General features: G+C 36.1%; 1 protein-coding gene across 1 annotated transcript in view; it reads left to right on the top strand.

Annotated features, from left to right (window-relative positions):
* Positions 1–1947: 1947 nt before the first annotated feature.
* SAMTOR (S-adenosylmethionine sensor upstream of mTORC1) overlaps positions 1948–24893 on the top strand; it is a gene marked incomplete at its 3' end in the record, with an annotated part of 46650 nt that continues 23704 nt past the window's right edge. The window contains exons 1-3 of the mRNA XM_080701438.1: positions 1948–2238; positions 9945–10086; positions 16596–16766. Of these exons, the coding sequence (XP_080557564.1) occupies positions 2076–2238; positions 9945–10086; positions 16596–16766 (476 nt within the window). The 5' untranslated portion in view covers positions 1948–2075. The remainder of the gene's footprint in view (positions 2239–9944; positions 10087–16595; positions 16767–24893) is intronic.

The raw sequence follows: 24893 nt of genomic DNA, 5'->3' as shown, positions 1-24893 counted from the left end.
TGCATTGACAGCATGTGAGCTTTCTGGAGGGGCACTCTTCAGTCCTTTTATTAGAGAATTTCATTTTTGTAACAGTGTTAGCTCCATGAAATGTTTAAAGAAATAAACTTGTATGCAAAGGTGCTCATCACAGATTTACTTGTAATATAGAAAAAAAATGGAGATAACTTTATGTAAATATACAATAACAGCACTGGCTAATAAAGTGGCAGGTTACTCATACAATCACATAGCCATCAGGAGATAGCCCATTTGAAATTAAGTAAAGAGAATTTAAGTAGCCCATTTGAAACACAAGGAAAGAGAAAGGCCATTTTCTCTCAGTAATAGTGGGTTTAATCTTCTTTACTCTTTTCTCTATTTTCCAAATATTTATCTTTGATTTTTTTAATCTTAAAAATTTTAAATCTTAAAAATTTTAAATCTTAAAAAAAATCTTTGATTTTTTTAAATCTTAAACATTTATCTGCTAGAGTATGGAAGAAAGTTCTGCTGTTAAGTACCATAATGCTCTATTATCATTGTAGCTTCCAAATATTTCACTTCTATTTTCTTCTCATATATACTAAATATGGAAAGAGTCAAAAGAGGTATGTCATTCAGCATCCCATTCTTCCAAATAACCCCCCATAAGAACACCATAGTCTCAATTTATTAGGTACTTAGGTGTGATTTCTTGTCAGAATTTTAATTAGTTCTTTTGAAGTCTACATGCCCCTGTCACTGTTTGATCTGCTTCTTCACTGTAATAATAACTAAGTGGAACAAATCTTCTCCCTCTTCTCCTTTAACCTCCCACCTCTGGTTCATCCAGTGACCTGGACAGCAAGAACAATGCTTTGCTCTTCAGCTTCTCCCTTATTCAGAAGGTAGCATAGGAAACAATTATACAATGTGAGCTTTATTCATATTTACAAAACTATTGGTCACAATGTTTCCATTGAAACACTTTCCATACAATGTCCTGTAACCAACAACTGCAGTGCAGTGGTAGTCCACAATCATTCTCTGCCTATTGAATCTCTGGCACTTCAGCAACATCAGTACCATTTCAGGACAGGCTTCAAAACAGGCTCTTTTGAGAGCAGCTCCCCATCTTTCTGGGAAGGAAGTTAGCAGTAACATTCCACAAGAGCTACCCAAGTGAAACAAAAGAAGCAGAGAAAGAACAGGTGTGGAACCCGTATATGCATATTCTGCATAAACTAACCCTTCATGTTAAAATGCAAGGGAACACCTGAGCGGACTTTAAAAGCGCTGAGTTCAGAGGCAATTGCATCAGAGCAGGCTTCCTGTAACACTTAGGTCACTACAAAGTTCTCAAGGAGAGTTCTTGTGAGCCTGTCTCTCCAACTCAATCCTCCCACACCTCCTACTGCTTTGTTCTGGCCTTCTCCCCATCCCGGTAGCAGCAGCAGTACATGCATCAATCACGGTTGGCCTCTGAATTAAATCAGCGTTCGGTAGCTTAACTGCTCCCTGTAGCAATGCAAATGCCTAACATAGGGTCCCTTGAAATGTAAAATTCCTATGTTGTCATCTTAAAGGATATTTATCTAGCTTAAGAAAACCTACACAGTGTTACAAGGGGCAACAAGGGCTCTGGTAAATGACTCTGGTTATGTGGCACCAGATTGTATACTGGAGCGAATGGAAAAGCTGGAAGACAAGCAAATGCTGGATGGTAGGATGAAGCGCAAACTAAGCAAACTCCGACGCGCAAGCGCCACACGACGGCGCCTGCGTAGAGAACCCGGGGAGGGGCGGGGAGGAGAGGAGCCCTAGCGCTCCGCAAGCCCCGCCTCCTCCAGCTGCTCGCCTTCCAAACAACCGGGAGCGCCGCCGCTGCTCTCCATCCATTGGCCCTCGACCTTTTCCGTTTCCGCCCAGCCCTCCGCAGTCCACCAATCGGCTGGTGCTCCTGGCTAAGGGACCACCTCCGAGGCTGTCGCTCCGGCTCCTTTGCCTCCTCCGGCTGCTGCCTCCGCTGCTGCTGCCTCCTCCTTCCCCACCTCCTCCGTCAGGGGAGCGTCCGCCGGGGCCTGAGGGGCGGCGGCGGCGGCGGCGGCTGCGAAATGGAGCCGGGGGCCTGCGGCCGACGCGCTGCTATTCATGGGCAGGGGGCCAGGCCCCCCAGCGCCCCGCAGCCCCGGGAGCAGGAGCGGAAGCTAGAGCAGGAGAAGCTCTCCGGGGTGGTGAAGAGCGTCCACCGCCGGCTCCGCAAGAAGTACCGAGAAGGTAAACAGCGGGCGGACGAGGGGGGCGGGGAGGTCTCGTGACCCCCAGTCCCTTGTCACCTCTCCCCTCCCCCCGAAAGGCCACCATTGGGACCTAAGGGAGCTGCACGTCAGCCCCTGCCGGGGCCGCTCGCCCAGGCCGGGTTCGAGCCCTCCGTCGGCGGCAGGCTGCTCCGCCCCCTTTTCTTGGAGGGCCCTTCGGGGGAGTTCCGGGCCCGAGGAGGAGCTGAGTCCTCACCCTCTCCGAGCCTCTGTCCCCAGCCGGGGTGCTGAGGTTGTTGTCACCTAAACCACACACTCTGTCAGAGGAGGTAGGGGTCGCTCGTTGCCAGAGACGCGAAGGTAAAAACAGGAACACAGGTGAAGTCCATTTGTGAAAGACGGATGGACAGAAGCCAAGCTGCGCCTCTTGCTTGACCAGCCCGTTGTTGGTTTCCTTGCGTTCGCTCGCCATTCGACCCCCTTCTTAGGACCCCATTCCCACCGGCAGGCCTAAGCTTCCTCGCAGAGGCTCCCAGGGCTACGAAGTCAGCAGGCCTTTTAGCTGATTGCACTTCACCTTGGTTAAAAAAAAAAAAAAAAAAAAAAGAGGATGGGCTACAGCCGTGTCCCCCATCCCATTCCTCAAACACTTGATCTTAGTATTCTGGCAAGAGATCTGGCACAGGTCCTCAAAATATTATTTAGTTTTGAATAGTATATAACCAGCAAGCCACCTAAAGACTCAGATGAAGACTGGCATCCCTGGGAACCTTCTCTATGGAAGATCATTAGCAAAAGAAGAAGCCTTAGTAGCTTTGCTTACCTGAGGAGTGTTTATAATTGGAGGATACCGTCATCCTTGATATTTTAAAATATCAACTTGTATACAGAGCTGTTTTGTAAGATTCAGACAGTGAAAATTGTCAGTGTTTTTGTGACTCAGGAAAAATTCCTCTAAAGTATCAGAATGGGATAACTTTGAACTGGCCCTCTCTTTAACTTAATTGCAAACTGAAAAGTCAGCAGCCTTTTAGTGTTAGTCGTTAATACGTAGTTAATAATTTAGGTTAGAAGCAAAATTATGGCAGCGAAGGAACAAAGACATGTGAGATCATGTTACTTTTCACTTATACACACTTTTCATTTACTCTGGAAAGTTAAAACTACGCGTCTGTGTTCCTTTGAATGTAGTTGATGCGTTTCATTTTAAAAGCTATTCAGTTTTTTTTCCCTTGGCAGCTCAAGGCTAGCTTTTAATAGAAGCTACTTAATTCATCAATTTAAACATCCCAAAGATGGTTTATAGTTGTTTAAAACATACCAATAGAAAGAAACTTATCAAGCATAGTAAAGACAGTGAAAATTTTGGGGGGTAAGAATGTTGTAAAGTGGGCATCTGAAAACGAGTAGAATCACAGTACTTGTGAAGCCAAGATAGGAGAATTGCAGGTTCGAGGTCAGCCTCAGCAACTTATTGAAACCCTGAGTTAAAAAGTAAAAGAGAAGGCTGGGGTGGGGAAGGGGGAGTTGCTTAGAGATACTGGGTTCAATTTCTAATACCAAAGGTGGGGAAAGTGCTTTAAATCCTAACCATGGTTTATTCAATTAAATGAGTAGTTACCATAGCAACAGTTGCATCATTCTTGATAGTCAAAGAATTCACTTACATAATGGCATTCACTGTAGAGTTTATTGTTGAAGAAATGAAAAAAAAAAAGAAAATGGACACACTTTCCTGCAATTTATCTTGCTATTTTATACAAATTTAGCTAAGTGCATAATTTAAAGAAATACAATTACTTGCACATAATTCAGTTTCCATTTTTCTTTTTATAATAATTTTATTGTTATTCATTATTCATTTATTCATAAATGAATAAGTTCCACTTAACACACTGCTAATGTGTCGTCATCATCTCAAGTGCTGTTTATACTTGCTTAGCCCCCACATGTTTAAACATGTCTTTAAGTCCAAATATTCACTGCAGAAACAGTTGTTTATAAAGAGAATTGATAGTTGGAAGTTACCAGAGCTGGAATAGATACATGTCTAGTATGCTTCTAGGCAGGTGAAGTCATAGCAGTTTAAACATTTGAATGGGACTGTTCTTTAAGCATTTTAATGCCCTGAATTCTATCAATGATCTAGACTTCTCTAGGCTTTGTTCTGGTGATGTACAAAGACCTATCAGTGAACTAGAAAAACAAATGATCCTAATAAACATGCTCTTTCTACCTTTATTTTTAACATAGGCCAAACCTTAGTTGTAAAAAAAAAATGTATTCTGTGAAAAAATCTGCGTGTGTATTCCCAAATAAATAATTTTTAGTATATTACTTTGAGGATTTAGTGTTGTCATACTATTGGCCTTCAATCTATAAACATATTTTAAAAGTTCATTTGTATCCGGGCATGGTGGCGCACACTTGTAATCCCAGTACTTGCATATAATTCAGTTTCCATTTCTCTTTTCCACTTTCAGTTTCCATTTTTTTGGCGCAGGTTTGAATCCAGCCTCAGCTACTTAGTGAGGCTCTCAGCAACTTAATGAGACCGTGTTTCCAAATAAAAATATAAAATAGGTCTGAGATGTCGTCCAGAGGTAGAAGGCCCCTGGGTTCTATCCCCAGTACCACACACACACACACACACACACACACACACACACACACACACACACTCACACACACACACACAAAGTTCACTTGTAATAAGTGGTACTTAGGTGTTAGATTGGTCTCTAATGGCTTATTCACCAATAATAAACCTGAATTCCAATAGGACCAGTAACTATGAAAACTGTTACTTTTTTTTGTGTGTGTGTGTGGTACTGGGGATGGAACCCAGAGGTTTTCTACCTCTGAGCTATACTCCAGACCTATTTTATATTTTATTTGGAAACAGGGTCTCACTAAGTTGCTGAGAGCCTCACTAAGTAGCTGAGACTGGCTTCAAACCTGTGTGATCCTCCTGTCTCAGCCTCTGAAGCGTGGGGAATTACAAGCGTGTGTCACTACACCCAGCTATGAAAAGTGTATTATTTTCATAACTGTCTTTTTAATCAGAAAATGCAGTGAAAATTCCAGCTTTGAATCATGGAGTATAAGACTAGCATGATCCTTAGCATTTATTAATGACTGCTAAATATGGCTGATGAGTAGGCTCATGTGGGTACCTTTTAGGAAATTCCTGTGTTTCAACTCAGAGCATACTTACCTGTGTGCCTTTTAGAAACTTCCTGCATTTCACCTCAGATCTATTTTAGAATCCCTATCACTGGGATCTGGAAATTTGTCAGCCAGATGTGGAGTGGTGACCTAAGTCAACTCCTTCATTTTACAAATGAGTGAACTGAATCCCAAAGAGACAAATAATTTGCTTGAAACTTGGATAGTTTATCATTAACACTATACATATTTTATCGAAATAATAGGCTTCTCTCTTTTTCTAAACCTAATATTGATGTCGGGACATAGTAGGATGCAAAGTGAAATAGAAGGTAGGAAGGAGCCCTAGAGTTTGAGTTAGGGAAAAGGATATAAATTGAAGGGAATGAATAATCTTTGGAGTGGTATGATTAAGCTGAGTTGAGGCCATGTGAGGTATGGGGGTTTGAAGGAGAGATGGTAGGAAAAGAAGTAAGTTGGGATGGAATGGAGGAGGAGGCAACACAGTCATTGAATGGCAAGGAAATGAGTAAGAGCTGGATAATGAGTGTGGGGGTTGGAGAAGAGATTTTCTTTCCTTTTCTCCGGAAATAGAATTGAAAATGAAGAAGAAAGAAAGATGAAAATGAGATTATTTTTTTCTGCTATGATAGAAACGGATTTTTCTTCACACCAATTTGTTTGTCTTTCTGGTAGATACTGATAACATGCAGGATTGGATGGAGGGGCAGTGTAGAAGGTTATAAAGACTAGCAAGTAGGCTTAATGTACTCTTATGCCACGTTTTCTCTGTACTCCATTTTACTGGCTGTCCTGTGTCACCAACTTGGAAATCCTGTACCAGTTTGTGTAAGGGTAAAGTGAAAATTGAAGATAAAGGTCAGTGTTTCAGGTAATGTGTATCTGAATAGTTATTGCTAGGGAAATGCCTAGCAGTAGTGCTGAGAAGGGCCGCCTCTGGTGTCAGCCATTTGTAGATAAGAGACAGTCTTTTACGTTGTGTTTATATAAATGGAAATATTCTTGCATATATAGGTGTTTTCTGTCTTTGCTATACAGATTCTTAAAATTTGAATTCTACAGAAACCAAAATATTTTATATATATTATAAGAATTATAGCTTCATGGAGTTTCACTCAGCCATAAAAAAAAAATACAATCACAGCATTTTCATAGAAATGGATGGAACTGGAGGACATTATGCTAAGTGAGATTAGTCAAGTTGCAAAAAGTAAGAAATTGGATGCTTTCACTAATATGTGAGAGCTAATGTGAATGAGGGGAGGGGAGGTGGGAAAAAAGCTCTCTGAGGCACATGATGTATTTAGACAAACGTATTGATATCAATCACTAAGCCAAACAATGGAGGGAGGGTTAGGGAGGGAAGGGGGTGGGGATTGAATGGGGGCTGACTGGGTGATGTGTGCATGTATGTCTACACCAGTCTTTTTTTATTACTCCACTAGGATGTATGAATATAATGCACCAATAAAAAAAAAAGAACTACTTTTGCTTTTCAAACAGGTACTTCATTGTTTAATCAGGTATGCCCAAGTACATCTTAAAATGAGAACTGAGCTAGAGTCTTGTGTATTCTTTTCAGTTGTCATTATATGATTTTTTCCCATAATTTCATATGAACCCATTCCTATAATAGTTTTTAGTATACCTGGCATTTCTTTTTACATGAACTTAAAAGTATTCATGTAAAACTTCCAAGAAAATGTAAAAGGCTGCAGCTATCAGGAATAAAAGTTACAGTCTGTATTCCACTTAATTTTGATATTTTTAACCTCATGATTCTTCAGAAAATTTCCTCAGTCTCTGAATTTACTTATTTTATATGTTGAAACATTAAATTAGTATATCTCATAAATCCATAATTATAGAATAAATCAACTTTCAAGGTATACAATGACATGGTAATGACTAAGAATTGTAACAGATGTTCCATCTAACATACCCTTGATCCTGAGCTGTGGACAGACACTGTTGACTAAAAGTCACCAGCCCCAACACAGTTCCACTTTAAATGCCTGCTACTTTCTTTTTTGTTTTTTCTTTCTCCAGCACTGCTGGAGCCCACTGAAGATGTTCTCTTAGTGTCTGTGTGCAGACTAGACTAGAACAGGTTGTTGACCAGTGTCACTTAGGATTCTTTTCCCAAGTAAACTGCTTGTACCCAGGTCTTTGTCTGAAGTTGTCCTTTCTATAGAATCTAAACTAATTCTTAAATCTGTGTTAAACATAGCTTTTCTAAAATATTTTTAATCATAGGATTTGTATTTGACTGGCAAATAAAATACGTACATTATGTAGGGCAGGGTAACTTCAAAGTTTAAACAAAAGGCCTTCTAGAGTTGAAGACACTGATTTTCGACAAATGTTAAAGCACCTTGAAAATTATTCTGCGTCTTATTGAACCTTTTATTATTGAATCTGATAGGTTAAAGTCAGGAGTTGCCTTTTATGAACCACCATACTTTATGAAAGTATCATTAATCAACATATTGTTTTGAGCCGGGCATAGTGGTACACGCTTGTAATCCCAGTACTTGGGAGGCTGAGATAGGAGGATCGCACAGGTTCAATGCCAGCCTCAATTTAGGCTCACAGCAATTTAGTGAGACCCTGTTTCCAAATAAAATAGAAAATAGGCCTGGGAGTGTAGCCCGGAGGTAGAGAGCCTCTGGGTTCCATCCCCAGCATGACCAAAAAAAAAAAAAAAGTTTTGAAGATTTCCTGTAGTTATATTTAGAGATTTGATAAGTAGCTACATCTGAAATATGTTACTAAAACTGAGAAATTTATTTGAGAATTTAAAAAAAATGTTTGCTTGTTTGTAGTGCCACTATTTGACAAATTGAGAGTACTGTCACTACACAAATATCAGTGATTAATGAAAATATTACTGTATAAATATATAATACCCCCAAAATTAAGCTTCTCATCAATTTCAGTTTTGAAATCATACTTAGGCTGAGACTAAGACCAACACTACAGTCATTTTAACTGAATAATGTGTGTGTGTGTGTGTGTGTGTGTGTGTGTGTACTCTTTTTTATTGATTAGGTAAAACTGGAGAGCTAACAGTTGATTTTTAACTAAATACTTATTAGAATGTAAGGCTTAAATAGCCAGTAAATAGATTAACTAGAAGTTTTTCAAATTAGAGTAGATGTGTTGGTTGTTACAGTTGAAGTACTATAATTCATTTTTTGTTTTAAAAATTAAAAGAAATCATAAATGCTAAAATGCAGTAATTATGTTTGGACAATGCTTTGGTATAGTGACTGTTCCCTTACTCTAATTTGGCTTACATTTTCAGTTTATTTTCTTACAAAATCATTGCCTACATTTGGACTTGGAGTAAGACATATCTGTCTAAAGACCTTGAATAATGTCACCATGACAACTTTTATTTATTCTTTACCTTTCAAGTTGTGTTAATGTCCTTTATTTGACCAAGCCATACTCTAACCTTTCTTTATTAATCTTCATAGTAATATTCAAATTTCATATCAAATGTGATAAATGATTTAATTTTTTTAGAAAGCTAGTAACTGGATATATAATATAGTTAGCTTATAGTTTTTCCTCAGTCTCTGAATTTACTTATTTTATATGTTGAAACATTAAATTAGTATATCTCATAAATCCATAATTATGAAGGTCGTATTGAATGGTGTTGTAGGTGAGTGTTTTTATGAACTAACATTTTTGGGTTTTGCTGTGTGTGTGTGTGTTTTACTGAAAATTGAACCCAGGGGTGCTCTACCACTGAGCGATATCCCTGAACCTTTTATTTTTTGTTTTGAATCATGGTCTTTCTAAATTGCCCAAGATGTCCTCAAACTTGCAATCCTCCTTGCTCAGCCTCCCAAGTACTGGAATTAGAGGTGTATTCTTAATGTCCCTTATTGTTTTTATTCATCACATTTGTAAGAAATCAAAACTTTGGAGTGGCTTCAAAGACACTTTCTTTCAAGCAACATTTTTGCCCTGGCATTATAATTTTTAAAGTATAGTTTACCTAGAAGAAGTCCAAATATGTAAAAATAAAAATATTTACTGTTTTGCTTATGACAAGATGACTTATGTTGTCATCTCATCCACTAAGCCCTTTAGAATACAGGAAGGTGGCCAAGCTACACTCCCAGCCCTATTTTTTTTATTCTTTATTTTGAAACAGGGTTTCATTAAGTTTTGGGGGTCACAGTAGCTGAGGCTGGCTGCAAACTGTGATCCTTCTGTCTCAGCCTACCAAGTAAAGGGATTGCAAGCGTGCACCACTACGCCCGGCTATGCATTTATTTTTATCTGTTACATTTAACTTTACAAATCTTTTTAAAATGGTAAAATTTGATTATGAAATCACCATACTTGCAATGATGCAAAATGCATTCATTTACCCAGGGAACCTTTAAAATATGCTTAAAAGCTCATCAATTTTTCTTTGTGATTTTTCTTATACTTGTGATTAAACTATTTTATAATTTGATAAAATTATACCATTTTTAACTAAAAGTTAGCTTAATTCATTTTTTTTCTTTTTAGTGGGAGATTTTGATAAGATCTGGCGAGAACACTGTGAAGATGAAGAAACACTTTGTGAATATGCTGTAGCAATGAAAAATTTGGCAGATAATCATTGGGCAAAAACTTGTGAAGGTGAAGGGCGTATTGAATGGTGTTGTAGGTGAGTGTTTTTATGAACTAACATTTTTGGGTTTTAATGCATTTTTTAAGCTCAGAAGTCTAAGTATTGCTGTGTATAATTGTACAAAGATTGAAAACTAGAAATGCTTAAAAATAGATGATTTCTATTAAACAACCTCCTCCTGTAACATGCTTCACTTTCCCTAAGATTTTTTGTTCATCTTTTTTCCAATCAAAATGTTTTTCTTTGATATAACTTAATTTTCTGTTAAATTTTTGAAAATGTGACTTTAAATACATTTAGTACATTTAAACATTCAACATAAAATTTTAATAATATATTTAATAATACATTTAAATACTTTAAAATAGAAAAGATAGTTGACTCATAGATAGCAAGTTGTAGAAGCTTCTCTAGATAAATATATTTGGATTCAAGGAAAAGTGAACTTTTTAATTTAATACTTAAAAAGTCTTAAAAATTGTAAAATCCTGAATTTTTTATGTGTGAGTCAAAGTTTTCTAGCATTCAAATTTCACTTTGGATATTTATTTATTTATTTATTTATTTATTTATTTATTCTGGTGGTATTGGGGTTCCTGGAAACCCTTCTACCTCCGGACTATCCTCCCAGACCTATTTTATATTTTTAATTGGAAACAGGGTCTCTTAAGCCAGCGAGGCTGGTGTCGAACCTGCGTGATATTCCTGTCTCCACCTCCTCAGCACAGGGATTACAACCTTGCACCACCATACCCGGCTGGGTAGTTATTTTTTATAATATATATTCTAATGTTAAAAACATCAGAAAATGAGCAACTGCTGATATTCTCTCAATTTAGCAAAATGATAAGAAATGATTGACTGAATTTTAAAATGTATTTCCATCTGGGCATGGTGGTATATGCTTGAAATCCCAGTATTTGGGAAGCCAGAAAGGAGAATTGTAGATTCAAAGCCAGTTGAGCAATTTAGCAAGACCTTGTATCCGAATAAAAACTAAAATAGGAATGGGAATGTAGCCTGGAGGTAGAATTTCTCTGGGTTCAATCCCCAGAACCACCAAAAAAAAAAAAAAAGAAAGAAAGAGAGAGAGAGAAAACAAAGCATCTTTCTGCATGAATGATTTGTTTATGATAGTCTCTAGTTTATATTTCAATTTTTTTAATTTCAGTTTTTCTTTTGTGTTGGGCGTGATGGCGCATGCTTGTAATCCCAGCATTTGGGAGGCCTAGACCAGAAGATTATGGTTTGCGGACAGCCTCAGCTACTTAGTGAGGCACTCCGTAACATAGTGAGAACCTGTTTCTAAAATAAAGAATAAAAAACAGGGCAGAGGGTATAGCTTTGAGGTTGAATTGCCTCTGGGCTTCATCCCCAGACCTGCAAAAAAAAAAATTTTTTTTATTTTGTTTTGTGTGTGTGTTTAGTACTGGGAGTTGAACCCAGAGGCATTCTACCTCTGAGCTGCAGACCCAGACTAATTTTATTTCTTATTTGAAAACAGGTTTCATTAGGTTGCTGAGAGCCTCAATAAGGCTAAGGCTGTTCTCGAATCTGTGATACTCCTGTCTCAGCCTCCCAAGTACTAGGATTAAAAGCATGTGCCACCATGCTCGGCTTTTACTTAAAGTTTATTTATTTATTTTGTAGTACTGGACATTGAACCCAGGGTTACTCTATCTCTGAACTCTACCTCAAGCCCCATTTTATTTTATTTTTATTTTTTGTTTTGAAAGAGGGTCTTGCTGAGTTTCCTACACAGACTTTGCATCTGCAATTCTCTCTCAACCTTTTACGTACTCATATTAGTGGCATGTGCCATTGTGCTTGATTACTTATAATTTCTTTTAATCTCATTTTAAAATTACATAAAAATATTTCATTAAGTAATTCAAAGACTAGTGTGTGCTAAATCTTATGTTAGTTTTTTATTGGTACGACAAATACTTGAGATTGTCAGGTTATAAAGAGAAAATGTTTATTTTTAGACATATTTTTGGAGGTTCCAGTTCATAATCAATGGGATCCTTTGCTTTTTGGCCTATGGGGAGGTATTACGGTAGGGATCTTGTGGCAGAACAAATATTCAACTCATTTTTGTTCCAAGGAACAAAAATAGAGGAAGAGACTGAAATCCCATAATATTTTTTGAGGGGACGCCCTTAAAGACCTTCTCCTAGGTCCCACCTCTTAAAGGCTTCACAGTCTCCCAACAGCACCAGTCGGGGAAGCAAAGCTTTAACACATGAGCCTTTGAGTGACACTTGAAAGCCAAACTTTAGTAAATATTTAGCAGTTGTCTGCTCTGTACCAGGTCACATTATAGGTGCTGGGAATACAGAGTCAGCCAAATACAAATTCTGTCCTAAAAAAAACAAAACAAAAAAATTACATGAAGGACGTCAGCAAGCAGATCCACCCTAACAAGTCCAAAGGTATTGGGGCATAGCACACTGGCATGTTTCAAGGACAGCAAAGAGGCCAGTGTGGCTAATGGAGAATGGGAGGGAAGAGGGGTAGAAAAATAAGATAAGGAACAGCTATATTTTGTAGGATTTTCTAGACCATTGGAAGAGCACTGACTTTTATTCTGAGACAGGAAATCATTTGCATTTTGACAAAAAGAGTGACAAAATTTTAATAACATTGAATCAAAGTTTTCCAGCACGTGTATTTGACTTTGGATATTTATTTGTTACAATATAAGGTGTTTTTTTGAGGTACTGTGGATGGAACCCGGGGTCATTCTACCTCTGAGCTACACCCCCAGCCCTATTTTTTGTTCTTTATTTTGAAACATAAAGAATAAAATGCTGAGGGCCTCACTAAATGGCTGAGGTTGGCCACAAACCCAGATCCTCCTGTCTCAGCCTCCCAAATGCTGGGATTACAAGCATGTACCACCACACCTGGCTGCAATATAAGTTTTAATGTTAAAAACACTTAAATCAGAAACTACTGCTATTCTCTCAATGTGGTAAAATTGCAAGAAATGATTTCTATATTGACTAAAGAATTAAAAATTAATTGCTGTTTTAAAACTACACTATCATAGACAGCCTCAACTGCTTAGGCCCTTTACAACTCATTGAGACCCTGTTTCAAAATAAAGTATAAAAAATAGGGCTGGATTGTAGCTTGGAGGTAGAATGCCCCTGGGTTCCATCCCCAGTACTGCAAAAAACAGCAATAAAAACCTACACCATAGGGATGGTATAGGTGTCTTTATAAGTCTAGTTAGAAAAGACAGCTCCAATAATCAAGGCAAGAGTGATAAACAGTTTTCTTAGAGAATGACTTGTGAGGTACAAGGTAGACATATATAAATATATATATATATATATATATATATATACACATACATACATACACACACACACATATATATAATATACACACATATATGTCACATATCACATATATTAGTGTTGATTATGATAAGATATAATACAAGAGTTGAAAGTGTAAGGTCTGAGTGAGCCCAGTCAGGAGATTATAAAAAATGCATTGTGGAGTCAGAATTATTTAATTGGGGAACTAAAGGAACCAAAAAATAAGAAATGGGATGCTTAGAATTAAATGGTTTTATTTTCTTGGTTCTAGAGAGAAAAGGATAGAATATCTGACTTCTACACATTACTCTTTTCTTCCACAAGCTATAAAACAAAATGAGGTATATTACTGAACCAAATAAAATATTTCTCTTATACAGAGTTTTGTCTATTTATTTATTTATTTGGCATTGGGGATTTAACCCAGGGGCATTCTACCTTTGAGCTATTTCTCCAACTCTTTATTATTTTGAAACAAGGTCTTGCTAAATTATTGAGGCTGGCCTAAACCCTCTATCCTCTTGTCTCAGCCTCCCAAGTACTGGGATTACAAGCATGCACTATTGAGTCCTGCTAGAAAGTAATGATTAATCTAGTCAAGAAATCTGCGCTATGTCAGTTTAAGACCATCATCCTCTCTTTCTCTTTCCCTCCATCTTCCATGCTGGGAGTGAACCCAGGGGTGATGTCTCTGAGCTACATCCCACCTTTCCTTTTTTTTTCTTTACATTTATTTTCAGGCAGGATCTCATTAGGTTGCCCAGGCTAGGCGTGAACTTTTGGTCCTCTTTCCTCAGCCTCCTGTACAGCTTGTCAACCTTGAATTTCTTAAATGGACTTTGGTATATGATATGGGATCATTTGTTTGTTTTTTTCTTCAGTCCTCTTTCTTTTTCCTTGGATTTGTGTTTTATCAAGAGTTAACTGTATCTGCATGTTCATGAGAGGTCATTTTTAAGTCAAACTGCTGAAAAAGAACAATGGCGAGATATGGTAAAAACAAACATAGATACACGCACATACACTAGGGGAAGAAAGCCCAAGACATGTTGTATAATGTCTTTAGTTTAAACTTAAAGCTACTGTGGGCAAAAAGGTTTTGAAGCAATATTGAATTTTGAAATTTGAGTTATATAATTTTAACTTGGGTTTGTATGTAGTTTATTTTTCTGTTGATAATTCTAAGAGAGTAGTACCACTTTGAGAGCTAAAGTGAGTTTTAAAAAGGGTTGATAAGACGGGCATGGTGGTGCACGCTTGTGATCCCAGCATTTGGGAGGCTGAGACAGGAGGATAACGGTTCCTGGACAGCCTCAGCTACTTAAATGAGGCTCTTTGCAACTCAATGAGTCCCTGTTTCAAATTAAAGAATAAAAAATAGGGCTAGGGGGTGTAGCTCGGAGGTAGAATGTTCCTGGGTTCCATCCCCAGTACTGAAAAATAAAATAAAATAAAATAAAATGGGTTGACAAAAGTGTTTCCAGTTAGTTACACACAAAACTATTGAAATGTAGTATGTAAAATAAGCTTTACTGACATTATCTTGCTAAAATTTTGTTGATTTTTTAGCTGAAAGAATTCAATGTAGGGTTTCTTTATATAAGAATAATAAAATTTTGTATATAATTTGAAGTAACTAAAAATGAGGAGAAAAATCAGGCCTGGTGGCACACACCTGTAACCCCAGCTACTAAGGAGGTTGAAGCAGGAAGCCATCCTGGGCAACTTCATGAGACCCTGTCTTAAAAATATTTTAATAAGACCTGGGGATGTAGTTCAGTGGTAGAGCACTTGCCTAGCACGCTAAAGTCCTTGGGTTTAATCCTTTTTGTTCAGTACTAAAGAAGGAAAGGAGGAAGGAAGGACAGAAGGACGGACAATATAAAGGTATACCTATGACTTCTGTAAAGAACCTTGCTATCTCTCAGTCTCTATAAAAACATAACTGTTCTTTGCTTAACCATTTGAAAGTAAATCTCAGAAAATGTGACATTTCATTCAGGGCTCTAGCTCAGTTATAGAATACACATAGCTTATTGAGGTCCTGAGTTCAATTTCTAATACTGCAAAAAAAAAAGTTGGTAAATATTTTCCTTAATGTTTAAATTAAACACATATATTAGCCCTAAAGCCAGCAACTTATTTAATGGAGACATTTTATATAAATATAAATGTATATAAAAGTGAATGAATATATATAAATATATGTAAAATGAATAAAGCAGAGCTATTCAACAGTTAAGAAAAGTAGATTTAATCAAATGAATTGGAGAGGAAGAAATAAAATTTTTGTGTATTCACAGACAATATGATGGAATGAAGACCTTGAAAGATATCCAAACCTAGACTTTTAGCATTAGATCATACCCCTTTTGTCCAGTCACATTTCAACATGGTTGCACATGCTTCAGTCCTAACTCTGCAAGGATGTCTCTATTTAAAAAAAAAAAAAAAAAAAAAGGACAGGATTCAGAGGGCTTTTAGATAGCTGCAGAGCATGGAGAGGTTCCTGGAGGGTGGTATGTCTATAGACATATATGAGTTATATGACATGGAAGCTCTGTGCTCACTCTTTCCCGCAAACTCACCCTATGAAAAATCAATTGCTTGCTCACTGGTGGGGAGAAATCCCCACACCTTTTGAGGTCACATTAGACCTCTGTTGATTGTTACGGTATGAGAACAGAGGAAAACGTTTGGTTATTCCAGCATAGTATACCATTTTTACCTGACCTAGATTTTTATGCCCTTTCTTAAAGCAAATTAAAAAAATGATCTCTTTAATATGTTGGCAACCTGACTTTGTTATAATAAATGAAAAAGGACCTCAGAAACAACTGTTGGATTGTCTACTGCTAGTAAAGCTGACTCCCAGTGAACTCTGACTGTTATTTCTGAATGTTGTCACTGAATAATGGTTATCTAAGCTTTGTTGGAGGAACTTGTGTTTTTGTTAAAATTAAATAAGATACATACAGACACATCTATACTCCTGCAAAACTTTTTTTTTATTTAGTAAACTTATATGGTCATTCCATGTTGTATAGTAATTTTAACAATTTAAAAGTGCTACAGAATACTCCATCTTGCCTTTGACATTTAAAAATAGAATTATTTGATTTAAAAGTTTCATATTTTGTTAATAAAACTAGCATTTTTCTATCTTATGTCCATGTCTGTAGTTTTAAAATGTAACTTTATTTTGACTTGTAGTGTGTGCAGAGAATATTTCCAAAATGGTGGGAAGAGAAAAGCACTTGAGAAAGATGAAAAAAGAGCTATACTCACTACTCAGACCACTCCAGCCTTAAACACGCATGAGTCTTCTAAACTTGAAGGTCATTTAACCAACCTCAGCTTTACAAACCCTGAACTTATAACTGAGTAAGTACACTTTCTCTCCTTCAGTTAACATTGGCCTAGGTAGCTGTGTTCACGCAAAATACCATGTGGTTTATACTAAGTAGTAGATACTTTAGTTGCTTTTCTGGTAATATGTCAGGCTGAGAAATACAGATTTTTAATATTATTAGGTAGTACACTAGCATAAAAATTTAAGTAATTTCTGGATAATTAATGGTCCTCTAGTATATGTTGACCACTAAAAATGAGAAAAATAGCTTATTAAATATTACAATCAATATTGCAAAATACAGTTAAACTATTAAACTATCCACTAAGAAATTACAAGGGAAAAAGTGAAAAATGATTAATAGTACCAACTATTTATTGATTGATTGATTGATTGATTGATTGTACTGGGGATGGAACCCAGGGGCGTTCTACCTCCAAGCTGTATCCCCAGCCCTATTTTTTATTCTTTAATTTGAAATAGGGTCTTACTAAGTTGTGGAGGGCCTCACTAAGTAGCTGAGGCTGGCCTCAAATGTGCAATCCTCCTGTCCCAAGGACTGGGATTACAAGCGAGTACCACCATACCCAGCTCATTATTTTATTTTTTAGCTGAAAATCTGCCTGCTAATAATGTTTTATAATGTATATAGGCACAAATTTTATATATTTATGGGTATTCTAATTCAAATAATTTTGAATATCAAAAATTATTAATACATCTTAGTGTCAGAATGGATTTTTTGTTTCAAATGATATTTTCCTGAAAATGCTGGAATTAATTCTTGAAACATTTTTGATAGCTATTGCAAACTAACCATCAAAATAAAAGTATACTTTTAAAATATTAACCAGTATATAAGCAAGTATTTATACTTCTATCAAAATGAGTAAATATGGAAACTATCAACTGTAGAATTTCTGTGTGGTTCTTTTCTATAGTTTCTGTTGTTTTATTAAGATTTCTTTTTTTTTTTTTTTTTGCAGTCATTGTCATCATATTTTCCTTTGATGTTTTTTTTTAAACATGGTTTCAAGGTCCAGGGCGTGGTGGTGCACATTTGTAATCCCTGCACATACCTGTAATCCCTGCACTTGGGAGACTGAGACAGGAGGATCACACAGGTTCGAAGCCAGCCTCAGCTACTTAGTGAGTCTCTCAGCAACATAGACCCTGTTTCCAAATAAAATATAAAATAGGGCTGAGAGTATAGCCTGGAGGTAGAAAGCCCCTGGGTTCCACCCCCAGTACCACAAAAAAAAAAAAAAAAAGGTTTCTTTTCTGTATTAACTAATTAATTTTTGAGATGGGATCATGCTGCATTGCTTAGGCTTGCCTTTAATTTCTGGGCTCAGGTAATCCTGATTCAGCCTCCTAAGTAGCTGGGACTATGGGTGTGCCCCGCTGAACATTATTCTGTGTGTGTGTGGGGGGGGGGGTTCTGGGGGTGGAACCCAGGGCCTTTCTACCCTCAGGCTATACTCCCAGACCTATTTTATATTTTATTTGGAAACAGGGTCTCACTAAGTTGCTGAAAGCCTCACTAAGTAGCTGAGGCTGGCTTCGAACCTGTGCGATCCTCCTGTCTCAGCCTCCCAAGAGCTGGTATTACAAGCGTGTGCCACCATGCCTGGCTGAACATTATTCTAATCATTGCTTTGAAGTTTTTTATGATAAATCCAACATTTGGTCTCACAGTTAAATTTTATTTATTGCTCTCTTTTTATGAGTATGGACCACACTTATCTGTTTCTCTTTTCATGTCACATAATTTTTTTTGAACACTGTACATTGTTGATAATGTAGTATAAAACCCAATTTGGATTTGCCCCCCCACAAGGAAGGGATATGGGTCTTTTAGTAATTTACTTGGGCTTAATCTGTGGAATCTGTTCCCTTCATAATTTGTATATGCTGATGTCTATGCTGAGTCTTTTTTTTTACCCCCTTGGTTAGGCCAATTTTTAGGGTTTGCAACTAGATTTGTATAGCTTAATGGTCCAACAGCAATAAGTCAGAGATTGTGCTGAAATACCTCTACCCAATAAGATTTCCCTTTCCCTGTCCATGTGTATATTGAGGAATACATTCTTACTATAAATGAAAGGGAGGTTTGGAAAATTTGCATATAGAAAAAATTATACAGTTTTATAAAATTCTGAATTTTAAGAATAAATATAAAATTATAAATTTTAAGCGATTATAAAAATTTGCAGATAGAAATTATAGAAGAAAGATTATTTAATCCTGATTAATTTAGGTACTTTTTACTAAGCATTGTTTATTCTATACAGTCGAGGCCATGACAAAGAATTTTGTAAATTTCTCTACCTTTGCCAATAAAACACTCATTCTAAGTTGGGTAAGTGGCACAAGCTTGTAATCTTAGGGACTTGGTAAACTAAGGCAGGAGGATTGGAAGATCAAGGCCAACCTGGTCAGCTTAGTAAGATTCTGTCTCAAATATAAAAAGGACTGGGGATGTAGCTCAATTGTACCCCAGTAGCGTACAATAATAACAAAAAATTCATTCTTCATATTTCTTCATAAATATATACCATTGTATATATCTAAATATAAATTGATCCTGAATAGAAAATAATACCCAATTTTCAGAAAAAGAAATGCTACTCCCTCATGTAATTTATTAATTACAGATATTATCATACAGGAAAGTTTTACATATATATATAATCTGTTAGTATTAAAATCTATTTAACTTATATCTTTAGATAGCAGGATTATCTTTTTCCCAGTCTGATCTCAAAACATTCAAATAATTTTGATTTCTGGGTTCAGATTGTGACAGTTCACATAGTAAAGATATCTTTTATTTTTGCATTTATATTTCATGAAAATCAGTACCACAGTGTTTGTTGCTCCTAGCATCATTCTTAAGTTATCCATATGTCAGAATTGAGGTATGGCATTTTTAAAATCTGTATATAAATATGGTTGCTGGAAATTTTATTCAAATTCAGTTATTCATTCCCCTAAAATTAGCATTCTTATATCCATGCCCCTCTCCAGCTGATACATATGTATTTGTAATTGACACAAAATAAGTACTTATTTGCAGCAGTATGTCTATTTTTTTCAAAGCATTCATCAAGTAGACTACATTCTGGGATATAAAACATACCTTAAGAAATTTATACAGATAGCTCTTCTTACAAAGTGTGCCTTTAGTTAATAGAATTAAACTAGAAATCACTAACAGAAAAAGATCTTGGAAATACCAAAAATTTATATATTAATCAATATAACCTAAAAATAACATATGAGTCAGACAGTAACTCTCAAAAATTTTTAAATATTTTGAACTAAGTGAAAATGAAAATACATTTTAACCAAATCTGTGGTATGTAATGAAAGCCATATTGACAGGAGAATGTATAGCACTAAACATATATTATCAGAAAAGAAGAAAGATGTAAAAATCAGTAATAATGCTATGAAACTTTAACAATATAAAAGAAAAGCAAGTTAAATTCAAGAAGCAGAAGAAAAGAAAATGAAGTTTAGAACAGAAATCAATGAAAAATATAGAGAAAATCAACACACCCAAAGGCTAGTTCCTTAAGGATAAAATAAATTAATAAACTTCTATCCAGTTAGCCAAGGGGGAAAAGAAAGAAGATACACATTACTAATAACAAATGAAGGCCGTATCACTAGTGATCCCATGGAAAATGTTTTTATAAGCGTCATGGAATAATATAAAAGTTGAGCAGCACTAAAAGGACTTTTAGACACATTCCCTTAATAAAAGAACATTCTTAGTTATACTTTATTATTTATTTGTTTGTTTTTTCATGGTATTAGAGATGGAACCCAGGAGCATTCTACCTCCGAGCTACCCTCAGCTCTGTTTTTATTCTTTATTTTGAAACAGGGTCTTACTGAGTTGCAAAGAGCCTCACTAAGTAGCTGAGATTGTCCCTGAACCGTGATCCTCCTGTCTCATCCTCCCAAGTACTGGGATTACAAGCGTGCGCCACCACGCCTGGCTTATATTTCATGTTTTAAACAGAATTGGTGACAATGTATTTTTTAAAAGTATGTTGTACCTATTCTTTCATATTCATAAAATTGAGTACACAGTTGAATTTTTGCCTTCTCCATTGTCATCCCAGTAAGTATGATATTGAGAGGTGGAATATTTATTCACTACTTAAGGCAGGCTTCATAAATTTTATCTTTGTCTCAGTGGTATTAAAACTGACAACAAAGCCCTTATCTCTGATATTAATTTTCCAATTATTTGTATAAAATGGACAGTGCACAATAAAGCATAGTTTACAATGGCATGTATAGGGAAAAACATGAACCATTGTTTTAAAAACCTTCATCTGGTATTTAGATTTCCCCACATTCCTTAAAATAATTTTATTTTTATTTATTTATTATTATTATTAATTTTTTTTTTTTGGTGGTACTGGGGTTCCTGGAAGCCCTTCTACCTCCGGGATACACTCCCACAGGCTACACTCCCAGACCTATTTTTTAACTTTTTATTTGGAAACAGGGTCTCTTAAGCCATTTGAACCTACGTGATCCTCCTGTCTCCGCCTCCCAAGTGCGGGGATTACAAGCGTGCGCCACCACGCCCGGCTTTATTTTTTTTTTTAAAGTATGGTGGCAACATTGTTTGAAAGCATGTTGTGAGGAGGGGAAAAAAATAAATAAACAATAGGTAAATAAAATCTGTGTAACTTAAATGTTGCTAATTGTAAAGTAAAAAAGAGAAATATAAAACTCTTCTGAAATCTGATACGCAGACCTGGACAGGATCTATTTAGATCTGTCTTATAGTGGAGAACAATACTCTACTTGGATTTTAAGTATAAATCTTCCACTTGGAAGCTTAACAGGGGGCAGCCACTATTTAAAGATGCAATGGTAGCTGGAGCTCTACAGTCTTATCAGTAGTCCTGTTCTTGGTCTTTGGCCCTCTCCCTTCCTGAATTATTTTTACCAGGCAACTTAAGCTTATTCCCTTCCTTCTCTGACCCTTTCCCTCTGTACTCCTCTTGGCCCAGAGAAACTACCTAGTTGTACATCTGCCAAAGTCAAAACAGGAATCTTTAGATAATAGTGTTGTACAGAATTCTGAGATTTTTTTTTCCCTTCAGAAAATTTTATAATACATTCCATACTCAGTTTATTCTTACATTCCTACTATAATTATAATAGCCAAGATCCTGGAATTTAGTTACTCTATGAAGGAGTATGGGGATATTTAATCTTAAGTCATATTCTTTATCATTTCTTTGTAATAGTCTATGTAGTTCTATACATTTATTATATTGTATATTCTTTCCATCCTCTCTCAATTCAGTTCTCTGTATAGAAAAACATGTGAAAATAAAGCATTTTATTTATGTAAAAATTATCTGAATTATATTTCTGCTTTGTAGATTTGAGGACAGTATCTTATCAATATACCATTGAAAACTATAGAATGACTGGCATATAGTACTCAGTGTATATTTGAAAAAATGTAAGAAATGTGGACATGATCTCTTTCAGAAAGTTTAAGGGTAATTGTTTTGCTTCTGTAGAATACCATGTTTATTATTAAGAGTGTGGTCCTGTGGTCTTAAGAATTTAACCAAAAATGAAATGTGAACCATAGGTGGGAGCCATCTTTGAATCATAAAAGTTGTTAAGCTGGACGTGGTGGGACATGCATGTAATCCCAGCATTCGGGAGGATGAGACTGGAGGATCGCAGTTCACGGACAGCCTCAGTTCAATTTCTTATTATAGAAATTAAAATCACAGATAAACAGAATTTCTGACACTAGCATCTCACATTGGTAGATGATTTTACATATTTCCCAATATGTTGAGGAAATGTATTTGTGAATGCCCTTTACAAAATAGTACTTGTTAAAATTTAAAGAAAAGATTTATGAATGTTTTATTAAATATATAAGCTTAGGGAAGTAAACCATGAGCATATAGTAAAACCTTGTTAATTTGAAATTCATGATTATTAACAGCTCATCAAAAATTTATTTTTTCTGTAACTGGAAAAATGATTTTAAGCAAATAAATTAAGAAGTATTATAATTGGGATTGTGTGTGTGTGGTGGTACTGGGGATGGAACCCAGGGGCATTTAACCTTCAAGCTACACCCTCAGTCCTATTTTTTTAGTCTTTTTAAATTTTTTATTTATTTTTTGAGAGTCTCACTGAGTTGCAAAGGGCCTCACTAACTAGCTGAGGCTGTCTGCAAACCTCCATTCTGGTCTCTGCCTCCCAAATGCTGGGATTACAATTGTGCACCATCATCCCTGGCTGTACCTAGGATATTTAAACGTTTAAGAATGGTAACTAGGCCGGGTGTGGTGGCTCACGCTCGTAATCCCAGCTTTCAGGAGGCTGAGACCAGAAGATCGTGGTTCGCTGACAGCCTCAGGGTACTTAGGCCCTCTGCAACTCAGTGAGAACCTGTTTCAAAATAAAAAATAGGGCAGGGGGTGTAGCTCCGAGGTCAAATGCCCCTGGGTTCCATCCCCCAAACCCGCAAAAAAAAAAAAAAAAAAAAAAAAGAATAAAAATTTGGGCAGGAGATGTAGCTTGGAGGTCAAATGCCTCTGGGTTCCCTCCCCAGACCCGCACACACACACACAAAAAGAATGGTAACTTTTCTTGATATTTTACTTATAACATCATTGTAGACAGTTTAAGGTACATTCTGAATGGTTTTGCCATCTCAACAATTATCTTCCATTTTCTTCATCGAGTTCATGTTTGATATCTTTATTTCTGTCATATTATCTGTAAGATCAAATTTAGAGTGACATTATTGGTCAAAGGGTATGACTCTCCAGTGCTTTTGTTAATATTGCATTCTGCTTTAGAAAGAGTTGCTAAAAATATTATACAGATAGTACACCATACAAGATAGCCACCCTCAAGAAAAAAGCCATTCACCCGGCAAACATACATACTTATTTAAATGAACAGCTCACCTCCTGACAGAGCCCTGTCTTTTCATCAAAAGAGAATACTTTAATTCATAAAACAGTCCCCACATACTCATTACAGTGTTGCCTCCTCTTTTCCAGTCATACCAGATGTTCCAGGGTCATCTCCCTGGTCCATTTGCTGTTCTTAGAAGGCCCATGTTTGCACCCACTGTTCCCTGACAAGCATGTCTTATGGGGTATATGGGGGAACTACACTTTTACACAGCCAGGATGCTTTTCATTGGCTTTGAAAAGCCCTTCTGGGCACAGCCACTGAGTACAATTAAGTATATGTAACAATATACTAACTTGACATTTTGTTTATTCGAAGAAGAATCTTCTAAATCACAAATATACCATGTAGAACTGCACAACTCTGAAATTTCAGAATTTTACCTTTAGTATAATAATTGTATCTATAAATTTCACTTTGAGCTCAGTAAGTAGACAATACTCTCTTGTAATTTTTGCACTTTGCAACTTTAGGTTTATATATTATGTTTCCTTAGTTATTCTTAACATGGGTTAATATTAAGTGACCTTTAGGGTTTTTTATTTAGAATTTCTGTCTCTTTCACATCATTTTTCCATTGCTATGTAAAGGGCTTCACATTTTTTCTTTAAATTTCTTCATATGTTTTTCTTATTCTAATGTTATAAAATATATTTTCTTCAGATTATTATTTTTTCTGTGTTTTACATTTTTATTCAAATCATTGCTTTGTTTTTAGTTTTATTTTAAACCTTCAAAGCTTAAAAGTTACTGAAGATTTGACATTTTATTTTCAGTTATTTTTTTTCCTGGATCTGACATACTTAGGGTTCAGACCATATGATTCATTATCAGTTTATCTGAGGTTTATGCTAAGAGGATTTAGGGAATAGATCTAACAAAATTAAACTGTTGCTGAAGCTATTGTACATTCTGTTCCTTTGTTCATAGTTCACTTACTATATAAATTTGCATATTATTTCATTTCTGATTTATCATCACTTTTTTTTGTTCAGAAAGCTTCTTGATAAATACTAATTACAGTTCATTTAAACAATGATGATAAAATTGGACAACAAATATGTATAATTGCATACTTTTTCTGAAAAGGAAAATTTATTGAGATATTCACTCTTTTTTTCTTTAAAACTCATAACTTCTTTTTTTCTTTTTTCAGTACTGGGGAT

This window comes from Muscardinus avellanarius (assembly GCF_963383645.1).
Source record: "Muscardinus avellanarius genome assembly, chromosome: 9".
Classification (NCBI taxonomy): Eukaryota; Metazoa; Chordata; class Mammalia; order Rodentia; family Gliridae; genus Muscardinus; species Muscardinus avellanarius.
The sequence above is the reverse complement of the archived record's forward strand: the minus strand, read 5'-3'. Positions and strand labels throughout refer to the sequence as shown.